We start from the raw sequence: 16055 nt of genomic DNA on the forward strand, positions 1-16055 counted from the left end.
GCCAGCAGACCCTGGACTTCTATCTGGGAGCTTCTAGCACCCTGATGACTGTCTCCTGCACTAACCCTTCCCCTTGGGGAGACCAGGGCTGTGTCTGTCTTTTTTCTGTGGTATTCCTGGTGCCCAGTACAGAGCCTGGCACACAGTGGTGCTCAGCACCCATTGCTTTGGAGGCCCCAGTGTCAGACAGAGCCCAGCTTAGCTGAGTGCAGGAAGGCCTCAAAACCATGTGTGGGAACCAAGCTAGAGCAGGGGACAACATGAGGCAAAGAGGCACATGGAAGCTGGCACAAACAGGGGTAGCAGTTTTGATCACATTGTGGGGCATTTCCAGAAATTGAGAAATAAAAAAAGACTCAGCAACATACACATTCCCACGAGTCTCATCTGAAGCCCTGCTCCTGGACTGGGCCCAGATGGAGGTTTGCATGTAGAGGGAAGAAGCTCTAAAATGTACTGTGTGATCTAAAAATTCTTCTAAAGAATTGCTTTTTTACAGGGAAATGATAATCATGCGGATTTGCTGGTGGAGAGGGGAGGTGGCTGGCTGTACCCATGTGACACTCGCTGAGGCCTATATGAAATTTAAGTTTTGCCAAAAACTTTTTTACAGTCTTGGAACACTGATCAGGGCCCACCTGCACGAGAAGTTCCTGATCCTGCTGAAGGTTACAGTTCTTTGCTGTCTGAGGTAGTGACAGGGTGTCTGCTTTGTCTAACTCTAGCCTCTGCAGCATCAGGATATTTATGACTTCCGGTCAATAAATGCAAACAGGGCCGGGTAGGAACAGTAGTAGCTGCCATGTTCGATATCCATGTTAATATTTTATATCCACTATTTTATTTACACATGACAAAGCAGAAGTTCCGAGAGGACCTGCGCTGGATCGTCCCGAGTCCAGACCTGGGGCTGTGACCTGGAAGCCCTGTTAGTTAAGAAACCAGCTCCAAAGTAGCAGTGGCTCAGACCAGAAACCATGAGACTGTTTCACATGAAACTCTTCAAGAATAAGTTGTGCAGGGCTGGTGAGGCAGCCTGGGAGACCTAGGCTCCTTTCTTGATGCTCTGCTGTTCTCTGCCCACAGATTCTACCTCATGATCCAAGAGAGCTGCTGCAGCTCTGGTCATCATGACCGCATTCCTGCCTCTTCAGAAAGGAAAGAAGACAGAAAGTGGAGGGCACCTCCATTCTCTGAAATGCAAAACCCAGAGATTATGAACATCACTTCTGATTATACTCCATTGGCCAGACCTTAACGTCATGCCACTGCAGGCGCAAGGGACGCTGGGAGATGAATTCTGGTGCTGGGTGGCAAGGTGCCAGGTAGAACTTGACTGAAGGAAAGTCAGGGAATGAATGTTGAGGCAGTTCACTGTCACTTCTCCCTTTGCTGAGACTCCTCTATTCTTTTAATTTCCTTAACGCCTATCTCAACCACAGCAGGGGCTGCTCCTTTTAACTTGGCTCACCTCTCTGCGAAGGGAACTTACATTTATTGAACACCCACCACACACTGCATCTTCTATATCAACAATCTCGTTAGTCCCTTAGACTGTTCTACCAACTAGGATGATTCTCCCCTTTAAAGCTGAGGGGCCTGAAGGCCTAGTGAGGTTCATAAACTTGGTCCAAAGTCACACAGCTGGAAAAGGCACCCACCATCATCCTGGGGGAAACTTGGGGTGTCAGGGCTGCATGCCTCTACTGGGAGGGGGGTTCAGGCTGTCATGAGGCCCCACTGCCTTGGGGGGTGGGGGGTTCACACAGTCTTCTCCCAGAGGAAAGATTGGGAGTGAAAGAGCTCTGTGACCCCAAGACTGGCTAGGTCACAGCCCAGAGACGGGGTCCTTTCAATCCACCTCTGGAGTGTCCGGCATGTTCCGGCCCAGGACCCACTTTCTGAGGTTGAGTTGAGTGGAGATACAATTGCACAAAGCTGGCATTGCATAAATCTGCCTGCTGCCGGGAGCCTAGAGATGAGGTGGTGGCTATCACCGCCTCCCAGGCTGGGTCAGCGGCGCTTTGCCTTCACAACGGCCAAGGCCCCAGACATAGCTGTCAGATCAGTTGTAAATTAAGGAGGTAAAAAGGTTTTCCTATCTACTAGGAAAAAACACAGAATGTTCTGGTTTTAAAGTAAATTTTTTTCTCTAGATGTGAGGCTGAGACAAGCATGCTGCTGTTCAGAATAAGTGAACTGGGGTTGGGGAGTCAGGGGAGAGGGCTGCCTGCAAGACAGGGCAGCTGGGACGCCGCTGTCCCTCCCAGGGCCATGACTGGCCCAGCACAGCAGCTGAGATGGAGAGTGATCCGCAGGACCAACCATGGGCACCTGCTTCCCTGTGTCTGCAGTGCAGGAGGGAGGCCTGGTCTGGTGAAACATCAGCGACCTCAAATTTATCCTTTCTGGGCCACCGTGGATTCTACCCGCCTTCCTCCCTTCCTCTTCTTTCTGGAAACAACAGTAACAACACCACCAGGTTTCCTTTGGGCACCTTTCTGTCCCCTCTCTCAGACCATCTGGTTTATGTCGGGTTAACTCTGGGCTATGAGGACAATCAGGTGACCCAGGCCTGGCCAGTGAGAGCCCTTCCTGGGAAATTTGTTGGAACTGACAGGAAAGAGAAGCCTACTTTCTGCAAGGCTTGTGAGCCTGGAACAACCTGTGGCCATTTCTGCCATCCCTTGGAAACAGCCTGCGTGTGAGGACAACATAGAGAAAAGTGTGGCCGGGAGAGGCCCAGAAGCCTGGTTGCATCATCTGAGCACCTGTCCCCAAAGTTCCTAAAGCCCTGGGCTTCCATTGTTATGGAAACCAATAGTTGTCCCCTTTACTTTCAGCCCCACAAGGCTGTCACTTGCAGCCAAAAGAATACTTACTGACATCACCCAGGGAGACAGAACAAAGAGGGACAAGTAGAGAGATCCCAGCTACTACCTGCCCCAGCCTTACCATGGCTACCTGCCCCAGCCTTACCATGGCTACCTGCCCCAGCCTTACCATGGCTACCTGCCCCAGCCTTACCATGGCTACCTGCCCCAGCCTTACCATGGCTACCTGCCCCAGCCTTACCATGACTACCTGCCCCAGCCTTACCATGGCACTTAGGGACTTGCATCTCAGGCTTCAGCCACCCTCTCCCACCTTGGAGGATGAGGATAGCTCTTGGGAGCTATAGCTCCATCCTGTTTCCCTTGCAAACGGGGTGCCCAGCAAGGCCAGTTCTGAGGTGAGGCCCCGGTAATGCTAGAAATCTTCCACCACCTGCTGTGTGCCAGGAAGCAGACTGGTCACATTGTCTGCAAACTCATCTAATCCCCTCAAGATCTGTTTTAGGATTCTCTTTTGCAGATAAGGGTGCTCAGAGAGAGACAAAACATGCTTGCAGTTTCACCAGTCACCTGGGTCGCTGTGACCCCAAAGTTGGGGTTCCCTCCACCCTGCGCCCCCAGGAGGCTCTGCTGATTGCCCAATTCAGGTATCCCAGGGTCAGGGACCAGGTGGATGCTGTCGAGTTTCAATCCATCCTGCAGACAAAGAGCTTGAGTGTAACAGAAACACCAAGTACAGGAGCTGAGCTTTTAATGCCCCAATTTGCCTTAGTCTCCAGGCAGGGCTGGGAGAGCTGGAGCTCCTGGATTTGGTTACGTGAAGGAGGAGGGGCAGTTACTGAGGCAGCTCAATTCTGATGCCCCAGAGTTTCAGCCAGCTTTGCAGCAAGGACTCTCCAGGAGGGATCATGGACCGGAGCTGCTGAAGACAAGCTCCGCTGGCAAGGGAACTGGAATCTGGGACCTGTGAGCATCTAAAGGGAGGGTGGGCCCAACCGAATTTCCCACTCTTCGTTTCTAAGCTATCTGCCACAAGGGTGACATTGGAGACTCAGCTCTTTATTAATTGTGGGTAGGTGAGCATGGCTTTCTAGAAGCTCCATACAGGCCCAGACATGCTGTGGCCTGAGTGCTGGGTAGAAGAGCACATGGTCTCCAGAGCTGAGAAAAAGGCCTGTCTCTTCACAAGCTGCGCTGGGAAGGGTAGGCACTGGGCCGAGACTCCAAGCCAGAAGTTAGACCCCGGGCCTTGGCCCCAGACTCCAGTCTGATGTTCTGTCAGGTTTGATGATTGCATTCTGCATTCACTGGAATGTCCCTTCCTGTAGCCCCACCCTTAGGGCTCGTCTGGCCTTAACACCTGACTAATTTTTATAAAACCTGCTGAGACTGGATACTTGGGGCCTTGTCCAATCTCAAAATGGCCACTATCAAGAGAAGATGATCATAGTAATTAATTAATTATATTAATTGATATTGTTCAATAACATCAGCTATAATCTGTACAGCTTCTTGCCATTTACAAATTGCTTTAATACACACACAGACACAGACACAGACACAGACACACACATACATTTCACTTGATCTTCCCAGCAGCCATGTATGGCAGGACCAGGGACTCAGGATCCCAACTTTACAGGGAAAGAGAGGCCCAGGGAAGAAAACAATCGCTCAGGGTCATTAGCCAAGGGGTTGCTACTGCTGAGGTGGTTTTGAGAGGATAGATATGCTCTCCCTGCCCATTCATCCCTTCATTCATTTCTCCATTCATTCCTTCCTCCATCTAGCATTTATTAAGCACCTACTGTGTGCCCCACTCTGTGCTAGACACTTATCCCTAAGCTGGGACACTTTTCCAGACAGCAAGACTTCTTTTGCTCCTGAGAGATGAGTTGTGGGGAGGAGGGTACAGATCTCACCGACGCCTGGGAACTCGGCACTCCAGATCGAGCCATCTGCATCGAGTGGGGAGCCTCACTTTTTTCTCATTAATTGTTTTGGGTTTTGGTGTTTTTTTTTTTAACTCATGGAGCCTGTGAGACCTGGTTCCGACAGGCATGACTCCTGGTGGGGCAGCTGTGGCCGGGGGTGGGTGTTGGGGGTCGGGAGACTCCTACAGCCGACAGCAGAGTCCTCAGCAGGGCTTAAGCCGGTGCCACCTGGCTGGTCTCCGTCTTGGAGGCAGTGGTGGATGCGTCATCATCACCCAGTATGTTCTTGCCACAGCAGAGGGTGGTGAGCATGCAGTTCCGGAACTGGAAGGCAAGGGGGCAGGAGTCAGGGTCATGGTCCATTCAAGGTGTGTGTAGCAAACTGCTGTGGTTGGCGAGACTTGCCTACAGCCCCTTCCTGCTTTGGCCCTCACAGCTTTCATTCCCTTGTCACATCTGGTTCTCTGGAGGGAACTTCCTAAATATATGTGACCCCTCCCTAGAGATGCAGGGACCAAACCCAAGGAGGCTTTGTCACTAATTACATTCCATGATGCCCTCTGTGTGCCAAGGGCTAACTGTCAACTATCTGATTTTAATGCAAGAGTTTGGAATTTTGCCTTTTCTATGGATGAAGAACTGGAGCCCAGAGAAGAGAAGTGACTTGCCCAAGGTCACACAGCTAGAACATGGCAGAGCTGAGATTTAAATTCAATAGGAATCCAGAGATGACGTTTTCCCCACTGGCTCCTGGGTCCTGTAGAGAAACCTCTAGTCTATGTTAAAGGACTGCTTCATCCCTTTATCTCTCAGAATAAGACCTTTAGCTCTTTTTTTTTCTTTGATGGAGGTTGGCACCATCCCATTCCCAGGCTTGGGACTCTGACCACTTCACTTTGAAAGCAGACTTCCGGAACCATCTTACTTGAGCTAGCCCGTGGACCACCTGGAGGACCTTTTAGAAACGCAGGTTCCTGGGCCCGCCCTGAGCTGCAATCTGGGGGGCCCCAGAATATGCACTCCTCCCAGATGACTCTGATACTCTAGGGGAGACCAACTCCCCAATCCCATTTTGCAGATGGGAAGATTGAGACCCAGGGGAGGCTGTGGCTCGTCCTCCATAGGAAGTGCCTGCAGCTTGGGGGACCCGGACCCTCCCGCCCTGCCACCTGGCACCTGCTTGTTCATCATGATATAGATGACGGGGTTGTAGATGGAGGATGACTTGGCGAAGAATGCCGGGAAAGTCATGAAGATGGGGCCAAAGTCAGAGCCCTGGTGGGTAAAGATGTAGATCGCCACGCTGGCATAGGGCACCCAGCAGATCAGGAACGCAATGACCATGATGATGACCATGCGAGTGACTTCCTTCTCGGCCTTCTGGGTGGTGGCGGACTCCTGCTGCTGGGCAGCTGCCTGCAGGGACACAGGGCCTGGTGTCCAGACTGCAGCAACTCTGGGCGAGGGGTGTGCTCCGCCCCTTCAGTGTGTGTGCCTAGTACCCAGCACAGGACCCTACCTCCTTTACTGTGAACACCAGCTGTCCGTAGCAAAAGAAGATGATGATCAGCGGGATCGTGAAGTGGACCACGAACATGTAGATGACGAAGGACTCGTTGTTGACCTCTGGTTTGAGCGTGTAGTAGTCGATCCCACACGAGCACTGCAGGCCCTCTGGGATGTACCTGAGGACCGACAGAGCATGGACGAGACGGGGCATAATGGAGACACCTGTGAGGAACCTGGGAACAGGCCCCCTCTGTGTGGCTGGCCTTGCTCTGGGCCTCACTTTCCCTCTCTGTAAAATGGGGATAATAAAATGTCTGTTGTCTGTGTGATGGTGAGGATCAAATCAACTGAGAGAAGGGATTCAAATGCACCTGTGGAAACAGGTGTTTCATTGCTTGGTGGCTGTGTTACCAGGATATGACCCCAGTCCTCGCCGGTCTCTCACCTGGCAGCACCCGCAGGATTTCCTCACCAGACCCTCTGCCCGGAGCAGCCAGAGGCCAGGTCTCAGGCTGTTCAGGGCAGAGGTTGGTGGGGAGAAGGGGAAAGCTCCCAAACTCTTTATTTAAGGTACTTTGTACCAATCAGAGTCTTACCAACAGGTTAAGAGTATTTTTTTAACCCAGTGATGGGCACACAGGGCAACTAAGAGATCTTTGCCAGTTTCTGGAAACAAAAGGACTCGGACATGTGGTTAGGATGCTCAGCGATTCCATGGGACAGTGGTATTGGACCGACCTCAGGAAACGGCGTGTCTGTTGGCTGTGCCTGCAAGGATGAACTGGACCAGACTGGAGCAGGCAGGAAAAGAGGCTGGAGAAGGGCGGTTCTGAATTCAGAACGGGGCAGAAAAACCACCCCAGGGAGACTGAGGAGGAAAGGGAAGAAAATGGGAATTTCCTGGCAGAAGGGGAACACGAGGCTTCGGAGAACCTACAGTCACTAGTTGTTTCCCAACCACTGTCCCTCTCCACATCTTTCATCTCAGCCCCATTTGGGGACAGTGGCCTTCAGGCTGCAGAGGACCTGGATCCCAGGGGCTACAACGTCACCACCTACACTAGGAAGGCTCAGCCTCCCCAGGTGCTGAGTGAGGCCCAAGGTTAAAGGAAGCTGCCCACAGAGCACTGGACCAAAGAGGATTGAAAGCTGGCCCTGGCTTAGTTGAGGATTAGGGAGGGGCGCGGCCAAGGTGAAGGGATGGGTGTCTTGGGTTCTCCTTGATATACAAATTCAGGAGGTGAGACCAGCCCCCATAGCAACATTAGGCTCTGAACCCCTTCCCCTGCAGTTAACCCCAACCCCAGGAGAGTTGCGAGCCTGGTGATGGAACCAGACAGCCCCAGGTTTGAGTCCTGGCTGGGGAACCCTAAGAAGACCCCCAGAGACCCTTCCCTCTGTTCGTTGCCATTACCTGGACCAGCCAGCTAGTGGGGGCGCGGCGCAGGCCAGTGCCATGACCCAGGTGAAGGCGACGCCCATGATGGCGTGGTTCTCCCCGAAACGGAAGTTGCTCATGGGCTTGCATACCACCACATACCGCTCGATGGCCAGGACCACCAAGGACCACAGGGCAATTTCACCTGCAAGGCAGTCAGCTGTCAGCATGCCACTTGCCTGTACCCCACCGTCTAAGGAGGCGGCGCTCTCCCTATGTGGGTGAGGGCAGCCAGGCAGGCACCCTGGGCAGGCCTGGAGTGAGGCCTCAGGGCGGAGCGGGCTTAGACCCTGAGAAGATGAGGGGAGGGGGTGCAGGGCAAAGGGACTGGTGCGCCAGGGCGGGGGAGTAGCTCTTAGGAAGTTTAGGTCAGTTAGAGCTCTGGGCTCATGAGGGACACAGATATCAGATTAGGGGTCGTGACTGGACTGGGAGCCCTGCAGCCCTGCAGGGAGAATGTGTCCTTCATGGAGCAACAGGCAGAGTCCCTGTTGAAAGGTATTGCAGAGGCAAGGCAAACCTGGGACTAGAAGTCCCTCCGTCCCTCTGGAGCAGTGGCCTCTCCCCACGAGGGAAACAAAGTAACCTGGGCTTGTGGGGCCCTCTCTCTCCTAGGAGCCAGGGAGATGAATGATGTTTGGCTTAGAGGACAAAGGAGGAAATAATGATGGAATTCAGCCATCTGTGCTGCACATCACCGCAGAAACTCAGGAGGGAGGGTGGTCAGAGAACCTATCAACCATACTGGGCCATTTCTGAGAGTGAGATGGAACGCTGGTAATTATTCTAGGACAATAGCTGTAAATTAAGACTGATGCTGCAGAAATTGTCTGCCTGTATGTGGCACCCCTGCCTCACCCCTGCTTTCTGGCCTGAGACTGAAAGATCTGTGGTCACTGAGGGTGACAGCCAGTGATAGCCAGAGATTCTGGGAGTAGGGCTGAGGCAGCAACCTGGACACATGAGGGAGAGAGAAGACAGGCAGTAGAGGAGGCCTTCTGGCTGGTGGTAGGCTCTGCCCCTCAGCCTGGCTTTGTAATAGTGACTGCTGGTGTCTCCTGCTTGCCTGAGTGGCTGTGTCCTGGGGGGAAGTTCATGGACCTGAGCCAGGGGACCTAGGCTCTGGTCACTGCCCTGCCACATCCCTAAATGAGTCTTCCACTCTACATGCCTCACTTTTCTCATCTGCTAAATGGGCTATATTGTCTCTGCAGCACTTGCATCAGTTTTCCAGTCAAAGAAATATTTAAAAGCATCTTTCAAAGCTACAGATCACAAAGAAACCTGTGGAGGGTTTCTTTTCTTTTTTTTCTTTTTTTTGAGGTGGATGCGACCCTCAACACTAAAAGCCTTCATGTGTGGCAGAGAGGCTGGAAGTGGGTTGTGGCCCAGCACAGGTAAAGACTGGAGGGATACAGCTCTGCGTCCCCACCTCCCGTGCTGGGAGCCCTGAGCACAGGGACCTGTCTTGTCCAGCTTTCTCCCCAGTGCCCGGCATAGGTCTTGCGTGGTGCATCGGCTCTGAGGGAAACTGAGCATAGCCTCAGGAGCCACAAGATGTAGGCTTGAAACACAGCGTTCTTCCTGCCACAACATGAACCCCGCAAGGCCCTTGACTTCTCTCATCCTGTTTCCTTGCTGTAAAGCAAGGCAGTGGTACCACTCCCAGTGAGATAAACAGAGCTCAGTGCCTGCTCTCCCCAAACGGCAGCCTAGCTCATCATCACCAAAGTTCGTTGATTGAGCAAATGAGAGCTTGAGATGGTACTAATGACCACATAGAGAAGAAAGCCTCTTAACCCCCAACCTTAAGCCTGGGGTTGTCCCCAGAACCCTCCGTCCCCTGCCCACCCCCACCACAGCTCATACCGCCCAGGGTGGCAGAGAAGCCCTCCATATTGCATCCTGTGGGCCCGAAGACAAAGTATCCATGCATAGATGTGTAGACTGTGGTGGTGAAGCCTCCAAGGACCATGAAGAGGTCGGCCACGGCCAGGTTGAGCAGGATGTAGTTGAGGGGTGTGCGCAGCTTCTTGTGCTGGATGGTGACATAGAGCGTGAGGAAATTGATGGGGAAGCCAAGCACGATCAGCAGGAACATGTAGGCGGCCAGCATGGAGAACATGTAGGGCTCAGCCAGGTAGTACTGCGGGTACTCGAAGGGGCTGCGCACCACGCCCGTCTTGTTGGAGAAGGGCACATAGAAGTTGGGGCCCTCCGTGCCGTTCATGGCTGAGGTTCTTGTGACTGCCCTGTGGGCGGCTCTGACCCAAGAATGCTGCTGGGGCCTGAGCTTGGCCACGTAGGGCTCTGGCTGGACACCTCCAGGCTCTGAGCCCCCCCAAGGCCCTTATAAAGTGACCTCCCCTCCCTAAGCTCCTGGCTGAATCAGCACCTGGGAGATTGGGGGCGTTATTAATCATATTAATCCCCAGTTCTACAACTGGGGGCCTAATTGGCTTCCCAAGAGAGGCCAAGGTGACTCCAGGTAGAAGCCTAAAGTGGGGAGGGTAGGTTCTGGGGACCTGGGAAAGGGCAAGATGCTGCCACTCTTCTGTCCCCCAAGAATCTCTGCTCATCTCAGCCTGATGGCCTTGGCCTGGCATTGGGACCTCAGACTCCTAGCCCATTACCCTCTGGCTTAGCATGAGCTGACTTTGTCTTGCTCCCAACTGGACCATGAGCTCCCTGAGGACAGAGGCTTTGGCCATCTTCTCAGTCTTTCATCCCCCCACTCAGCTCCTTACCTATGCCTTCCCCACCTAAGTCACCTCCTGGTTCATCCATATGCTGGACACTGACACTAGCCCATCTTATGAGTCTCATGAGGGCAGGGTCCCCATCCTGACAAACATACTACTGGGCAGAGCGCAGGAGCTCAGTAAGTACGTGTTGCATTGAATGGGAATTCTCTTGCTCACTTGTTTATCAAACATTTATGTGCAGGCCCCTGGGGATACAAAGATTAAGAAAGGAGGAGCTTATAGGAGGAGGACTCTGATGTGGGAAGAACAGATAGATCCCAGCCCAGGGAGGAGAGGTGGCCTGCCTGGGGGAGGCATTCAGAGAGGTGCTGTTTGGGTCTTTGAGGGAGGAGAGCACTTTCCCAGGTTGCTAAGTGGGGAAGAAGCGTACACTGAAGACAAAGCCTGGGCGGAGGCCTGACGCCCATCTGGGGTGTGGCTGCACATGAGCTGAGGCGAACTCTGATGCCAAACTGAGGAACCTGGCTTTATCCGGAGGGCACTGGGCAGTGGCTTGGGCAGATCTCAGGGACAGAAAGGTGGCATAAATGCCTCCATAGATGGATTAGAGTGAGTAAAGATGCAGGAGGGGACCAGGGAAGGGGGTGACTGAAGAAGGGAGGGGACATAGCTGTCCGGGACCCTGAAGCAAGGCCTTGCATCCAGGACGCAGACTATATCAAGCCCTGTGCTGGGCACCAGATCACTGCAGTGAGCAAGGCAGCTGAGTGCCAGCCTCCTGGGGACTCCAGTGTGAAGGGGAGGCAGACCCTGGAAACAGGACTGTTGGATACTGCAGACAGACCCTGGACACACAGCCAATGGCCGGGGATGTCTGGTCAGGCTGCCTGGGACAGTAGGCCTTGGACACTGAGACAAGTAACCCCATGACGGTGGGTCCCAGAAGAGTAGGATGAGCTTTGGGGGCAAATGGAGGCTCCCCTCATCAGGAGTGCGATGACGCCTCATAGGAGCAAAGGGAGTGTCTGGGAGCGGCTGGCATGCAGGGTACTTGATGACCATTGTCCAGGTACAGATGTGTAGCAACCAAGTTGCTTGGTTCCGGGAGACACAGTGGACAAGAAAGACCAAGCCCCTTCCTGCAGGAAGCATTTCATCACAAAAGGGTAATGAAACAAACAAAGAACAATCGGAAAAGTTCAGATCACGATCGATTCCCAACACACTGTTATCTAGAGCAGCTCAGAGAAGGTCTCTTTGAGAAGGTAAAGTTTGAGCTGAGAACTTAATGATGGAAGGAGCCAGCCCTGCCAAGATGTGTGTGTGTGTGTGTGTGTGTGTGTGTGTGTGTGTGTGTGTGTGTGTGTGTGTGTATCTAGACAGAAGGAACAGCAAGTGCAAAGACCCTGAGACTGGAAATCCAAGGCCAGCAGGGAAGTGTCCTCTGTCTCTGAGACTTCTACCCACTTAAGCTTTCTGACACCCAGTCTCTCTTCCCACCTGGGATTCCTAGATCTGTCTGCTCAAGCTCTGAAGGTGCCCCCTTCCCTGCAGCCCACCTAGGGCTCCAGACCCCTGCCTGCCCAGGCTGTGTCAGGGCTTGGCTTGCACACAAAGGGCTGATGAACTGAGCACAGAGGGTGGCATGGCAGGGTGGGTGCAGTTTAAGGCGCTTGGCGGGTAATTAGGCCCAATGCTAATGAGGTCAAGGTGGAGGGTTTGATTCGGATACAGCCCAGCCCCTGGTGGCCAGACAGAGGGAGGAGAACTGGATTCCCTGAGTCAAAACTGTCCTCACACAGCCCTGCCCTGGCTGGGCTGAGCCGCTGACCCTTGATCGGAGCCTCCTGTCACTTTATGCTTATGACAGCCTGGAAACGTTTTTATTTTATTTTATTATTTGAGAGAGAGGGACAGAGAGAGGGAGGAATCAAGCTGCTCCTGTATGTGTTGTGACCAGGGAAAAACCAGCAACCTCAGCATTCTGGAACTATACTCCAACCAACTGAGCTATCTGTCCAGAAGCCTGGAAACTTTTATTTATTGATTGATTGACTTATTTTAGTGAGAGGAGGGAAGGCAGAGACAGTCTCCCCCATGAGCCCCGACCGGGTGCCGGAGCCATTTTTTTTAGCGCCTAAGGTGGAGGCCATGGAGCCATCCTTAGCGCCTGGGGCCAACTTGCTCTAATTGAGCCTTGGCTGCAGGAGAGGAAGAGAAGAGAGAGAGAGAGAGAGAGAGAGAGAGAGAGAGAGAGAGAAAGAGAAAGAAGTGGGGGGGGGGGGGAGGGGAGGAGAAGCAGATGGGCACTTCTCCTGTGTGCCCTGACTGGGAATCGAACCTACGACATCCACACTCCAGGCTGATGCTCTATCACTGAGGCAACTGGTCATGGCTGGAAACTTTTAATTCATGTTCTGTTCATGTGTTTTTGGTCCATCTTCCAGGCTGTAATGTGAGCCCACAAGGGTGGGCTGGGGTCTCACTCACCACAGGGCCCCCAGAGCCCAGCACAGTGCCTGGCATGTGGCAGGAGCAGTGCAAATCATTTCCCTGGAACTAGAAAGAGCTGGTTTGTTTACTGACGTATCTGTGTTGTTCAGTCTGTCTCTCTTGTTCACTGATGCAGCCCCAGGGCCTGGCACAGAGCAGGTGCTTGATAAATATTTGTGGAATGAGTGATTGGATCTAGGTTACCTCAGGAAGTACTTCCCCTCTCTAAGTCTCAAGTCCCTTCTTTGAAAGAGTTTAATTATCCCACCCTCACAGGGGAGGTGATAGAGGATTAAAGGACATCACTGAGGTAATGGTGCTCTGTATTTTGTAAGGCATGACAAATAATTTTTTAAAAAAAACAAAAAATGTTCTTTGTTCAGACCAACAGCCTCAGGGTGTGAGCTGAAAGATCATTAGAAGTCACCTACTGCCTGACCAGGTGGTAGCGCAGTGGATAGAGCATCATACTGTGACACGGAGGACCCAGGTTCGAAACCCTGAGGTTGCCAGCTTGACCACAGGCTCATCCGGCTTGAGTATGGGCTCATCTGGCTTGAGCATGGGGTCGCTGACTTGAACATGGGATCATAGACATGACCCCATGGTCACTGGCTTGAGCACAAGATTGCTGGCTTGAGCAAGGGGTCAATTGCTCTGCTGTAGCCCCCCCCCCCCGTCAAGGCACATATGAGAAAGCAATCAATGAACAACTAAGGAGAGTAAGGAGCCACAACGAAGAATTGCTGCTTCTCATCTCTCCCTTCCTGCCTGTCTGTCCCTGTCTGTTCCTCCCTCTGTCTCTCTTTTTCTGCCTCTGTCACACACAAAAAAGTCACCTACTCTGACCCTTCGTGCTACATTTTGCACGTGGGGAGACTGAGGCCCAGAGTTAACAGAGAGTTGCCCGGGTCATGTGACAAATCAGGGACAGTCCTATCTGCCCGGCCATACCTCCTCCAGCACCAAAGACAGCTCTCAGGAAAGCTCTTCCAGTCCTGCACACCATGACACACATGACAGAGAAAGGTTGTACTGGGTAGTGAAAAAGGTCCTGGCTGAATCACACAGGCCTGGGGCCGTAGTGGTGGCCCTGAGGGCAGGGAGTGCCATTGGCTCTACATTACCTGGAGAACCCAGGAAATCCACTTCCTCCCCTCCCTGGGCCTCAGTTTGTTGGGCCCAGGAAACCTCAGGGATCCACACCTGTTTACAGGGCAAACATGAGCTGCCTTCCCCACCAGGGCCTGTCTCATGGACCTTCAGAGCCTACAACTCTGGTTTCATGGCCCTTCCCCATACAACCCCTTTATACCTCCCCTTCACCCAGACTGAGGCTTTGCAGCCACATAGGCAGGTGCAGCCCAGCCCCCTTCCTTTCTTGTGCCTCAGTTTCCTACTCTGGCACCTGTCACTGATCAGTAACAGTGCTATTTGTCTTCTCATCTCCATGTTAGGTGGTCCAGAGAGGGACAAAGAGCTTGCCAGTGGGCAAGCCTGAGCGTGGGTGACACTCTGAGCCATTTCCCCCTTAGCCTCTCTCTCAGCCAGGCTGAGAACAAGCTGTGAAGAGCCGAGAGTGGTGGGAACCGGGGCCTTGGGGTTGGCTGACTCTGAAGTCAGACAGAGCCACCTCAGGGCTCCCCAGCCGAGCCCCTCTGGGAGCCCAGGAGCAGGACTCTGACTCGGCTATGGAGGATTAGGGCTTAGCAGGTAGGGCACAAATAGCTCTTAAGCCTCTGCATGGAGGTGCTGCTTGGTCAGCAGCTTCCTCCTCCTCCTTCCTGCCTTCCCTCATTGGCTTAGCCCTACCTTACTGCGTCACCAGGCTGGGTGAGGCGTCAGACTGAGCTGAGAATGTCAAGGAGGAAGGAGGGAAGAAGAAAAACTAACTCTCCTCCCCTTTCTTTCTTTTTTTAATATAAATTTTTATTAATTTTAATGGGGTGACATCAATAAATCAGGGTACATATATTCAAAGAAAACATGTCCAGGTTATTTTGTCATTCAATTATGTTGCATACCCATCACCCAAAGTCAGATTGTCCTCCGTCACCTTCTATCTAGTTTTCTTTGTAACCCCCCCCGCCCCCCGTAACCACCACACTCTTGTCCATGTCTCTTAGTCTTGTTTTTATGTCCCACCAATGTATGGAATCATGAAGTTCTTGTTTTTTTCTGATTTACTTATTTCACTCCGTATAATGTTATCAAGATCCCACCATTTTGTTGTAAATGATCCAATGTCATAATTTCTTATGGCTGAATAGTATACCATGGTGTATATGTGCCACATCTTCTTTATCCAGTCTTCTATTTTTTTTATAGTGATTAAAGCCTTTAAGCAAACTCTTGGCCAATACAGCAAGAATCCATAAAAGAGTAGTGTCTTTAACATGTTCACCAAGTCCAAGTTGGCACCAACACAATTCCAAATCCCTGCAAATGCAACCCAATCCCAGTTCAGTCCGTTAGGAGCTGTCACAAGGAGCAGGAGTCCAGGAAAAGTTCGCATCCAGGAAAAGTCTGCATGGCACTGGAATTGTTGTCACAATTCTACACTTTGCAGCTCACATCCAAGTCCCAATGACCACTGCTTCTAGCTGGTAATGATTCAGGTAGACTGGAAAAGCCATCTGCAGCATGTGTGGAGATGGAGCTTCTGTTCTCCTCTGCCTGGAGAGATGAGACCAGGTTGCTTTTCCCTGGAGCTCTGCGACTGTGGCGTGGTAAAGAGAACCTTGGGATACACTAAGCAGTCTCGGTGTGGCTTCTTCAGTGTTCCTTGGTTGAAGAGTCCTCTTAGTTTCTCTCCTCCCCTTTTTTCTCCTCCCATATCTTCTTCCCTCCTCCTATCTCCCTCCCTCTCTCTTGCTTTCCCTCTGACCTCAACATTTGCCAAACACCTCTATGCACCAGGGCCTGGGCTGGGTGTTCGGGATACTGATATGAATCCTTACACAGTCCCTGCCCTCAAGGAGCTCCTACTCTCAGGAGGCAGCAGACAAGAAAAAAACTAATAACTATGAGGTGGGAAATTTGCTCTCAGCCCCAAGTGCTGTGGGGGCCCAGAAGAGCAGGAAGTGGACCGGGAGAGAGCCTGGGAGGCTCCCACAGCCTAGACAGGGGCGGTGTGGCCCAG

The 16055-nt window shown here is 52.4% G+C and overlaps 1 protein-coding gene across 1 annotated transcript; it reads right to left on the bottom strand.

Annotated features, from left to right (window-relative positions):
• Positions 1-3568: 3568 nt before the first annotated feature.
• Positions 3569-10055, bottom strand: RHO (rhodopsin). The gene is made up of 5 exons (XM_066244883.1): positions 9585-10055; positions 7692-7860; positions 6288-6453; positions 5945-6184; positions 3569-5092 (listed from the first exon to the last, which is right to left on the bottom strand). Exons 1-5 carry the CDS (start codon positions 9943-9945, stop codon positions 4982-4984), a joined length of 1047 nt encoding a protein of 348 aa, XP_066100980.1. The 5' UTR covers positions 9946-10055; the 3' UTR covers positions 3569-4981.
• Between the last annotated feature and the right edge of the window lie 6000 nt (positions 10056-16055).

Source organism: Saccopteryx bilineata, chromosome 10 (genome assembly GCF_036850765.1).
Source record: "Saccopteryx bilineata isolate mSacBil1 chromosome 10, mSacBil1_pri_phased_curated, whole genome shotgun sequence".
In the NCBI taxonomy this organism is placed as follows: Eukaryota; Metazoa; Chordata; class Mammalia; order Chiroptera; family Emballonuridae; genus Saccopteryx; species Saccopteryx bilineata.

Bases quoted from the DNA above. Each gene is read 5' to 3' on its own strand.
- RHO (XM_066244883.1), bottom strand. From the start codon at position 9,945: ATGAACGGCACGGAGGGCCCCAACTTCTATGTGCCCTTCTCCAACAAG. The intron at 7,861-9,584 runs GTATGAGCTGTG...ACTGCCTTGCAG, and splicing joins CTTCTCTGCCACCCTGGGCG to GTGAAATTGCCCTGTGGTCC. The intron at 5,093-5,944 runs GTGCCAGGTGGC...CTTGCCTTCCAG, and splicing joins ATATCATGATGAACAAGCAG to TTCCGGAACTGCATGCTCAC.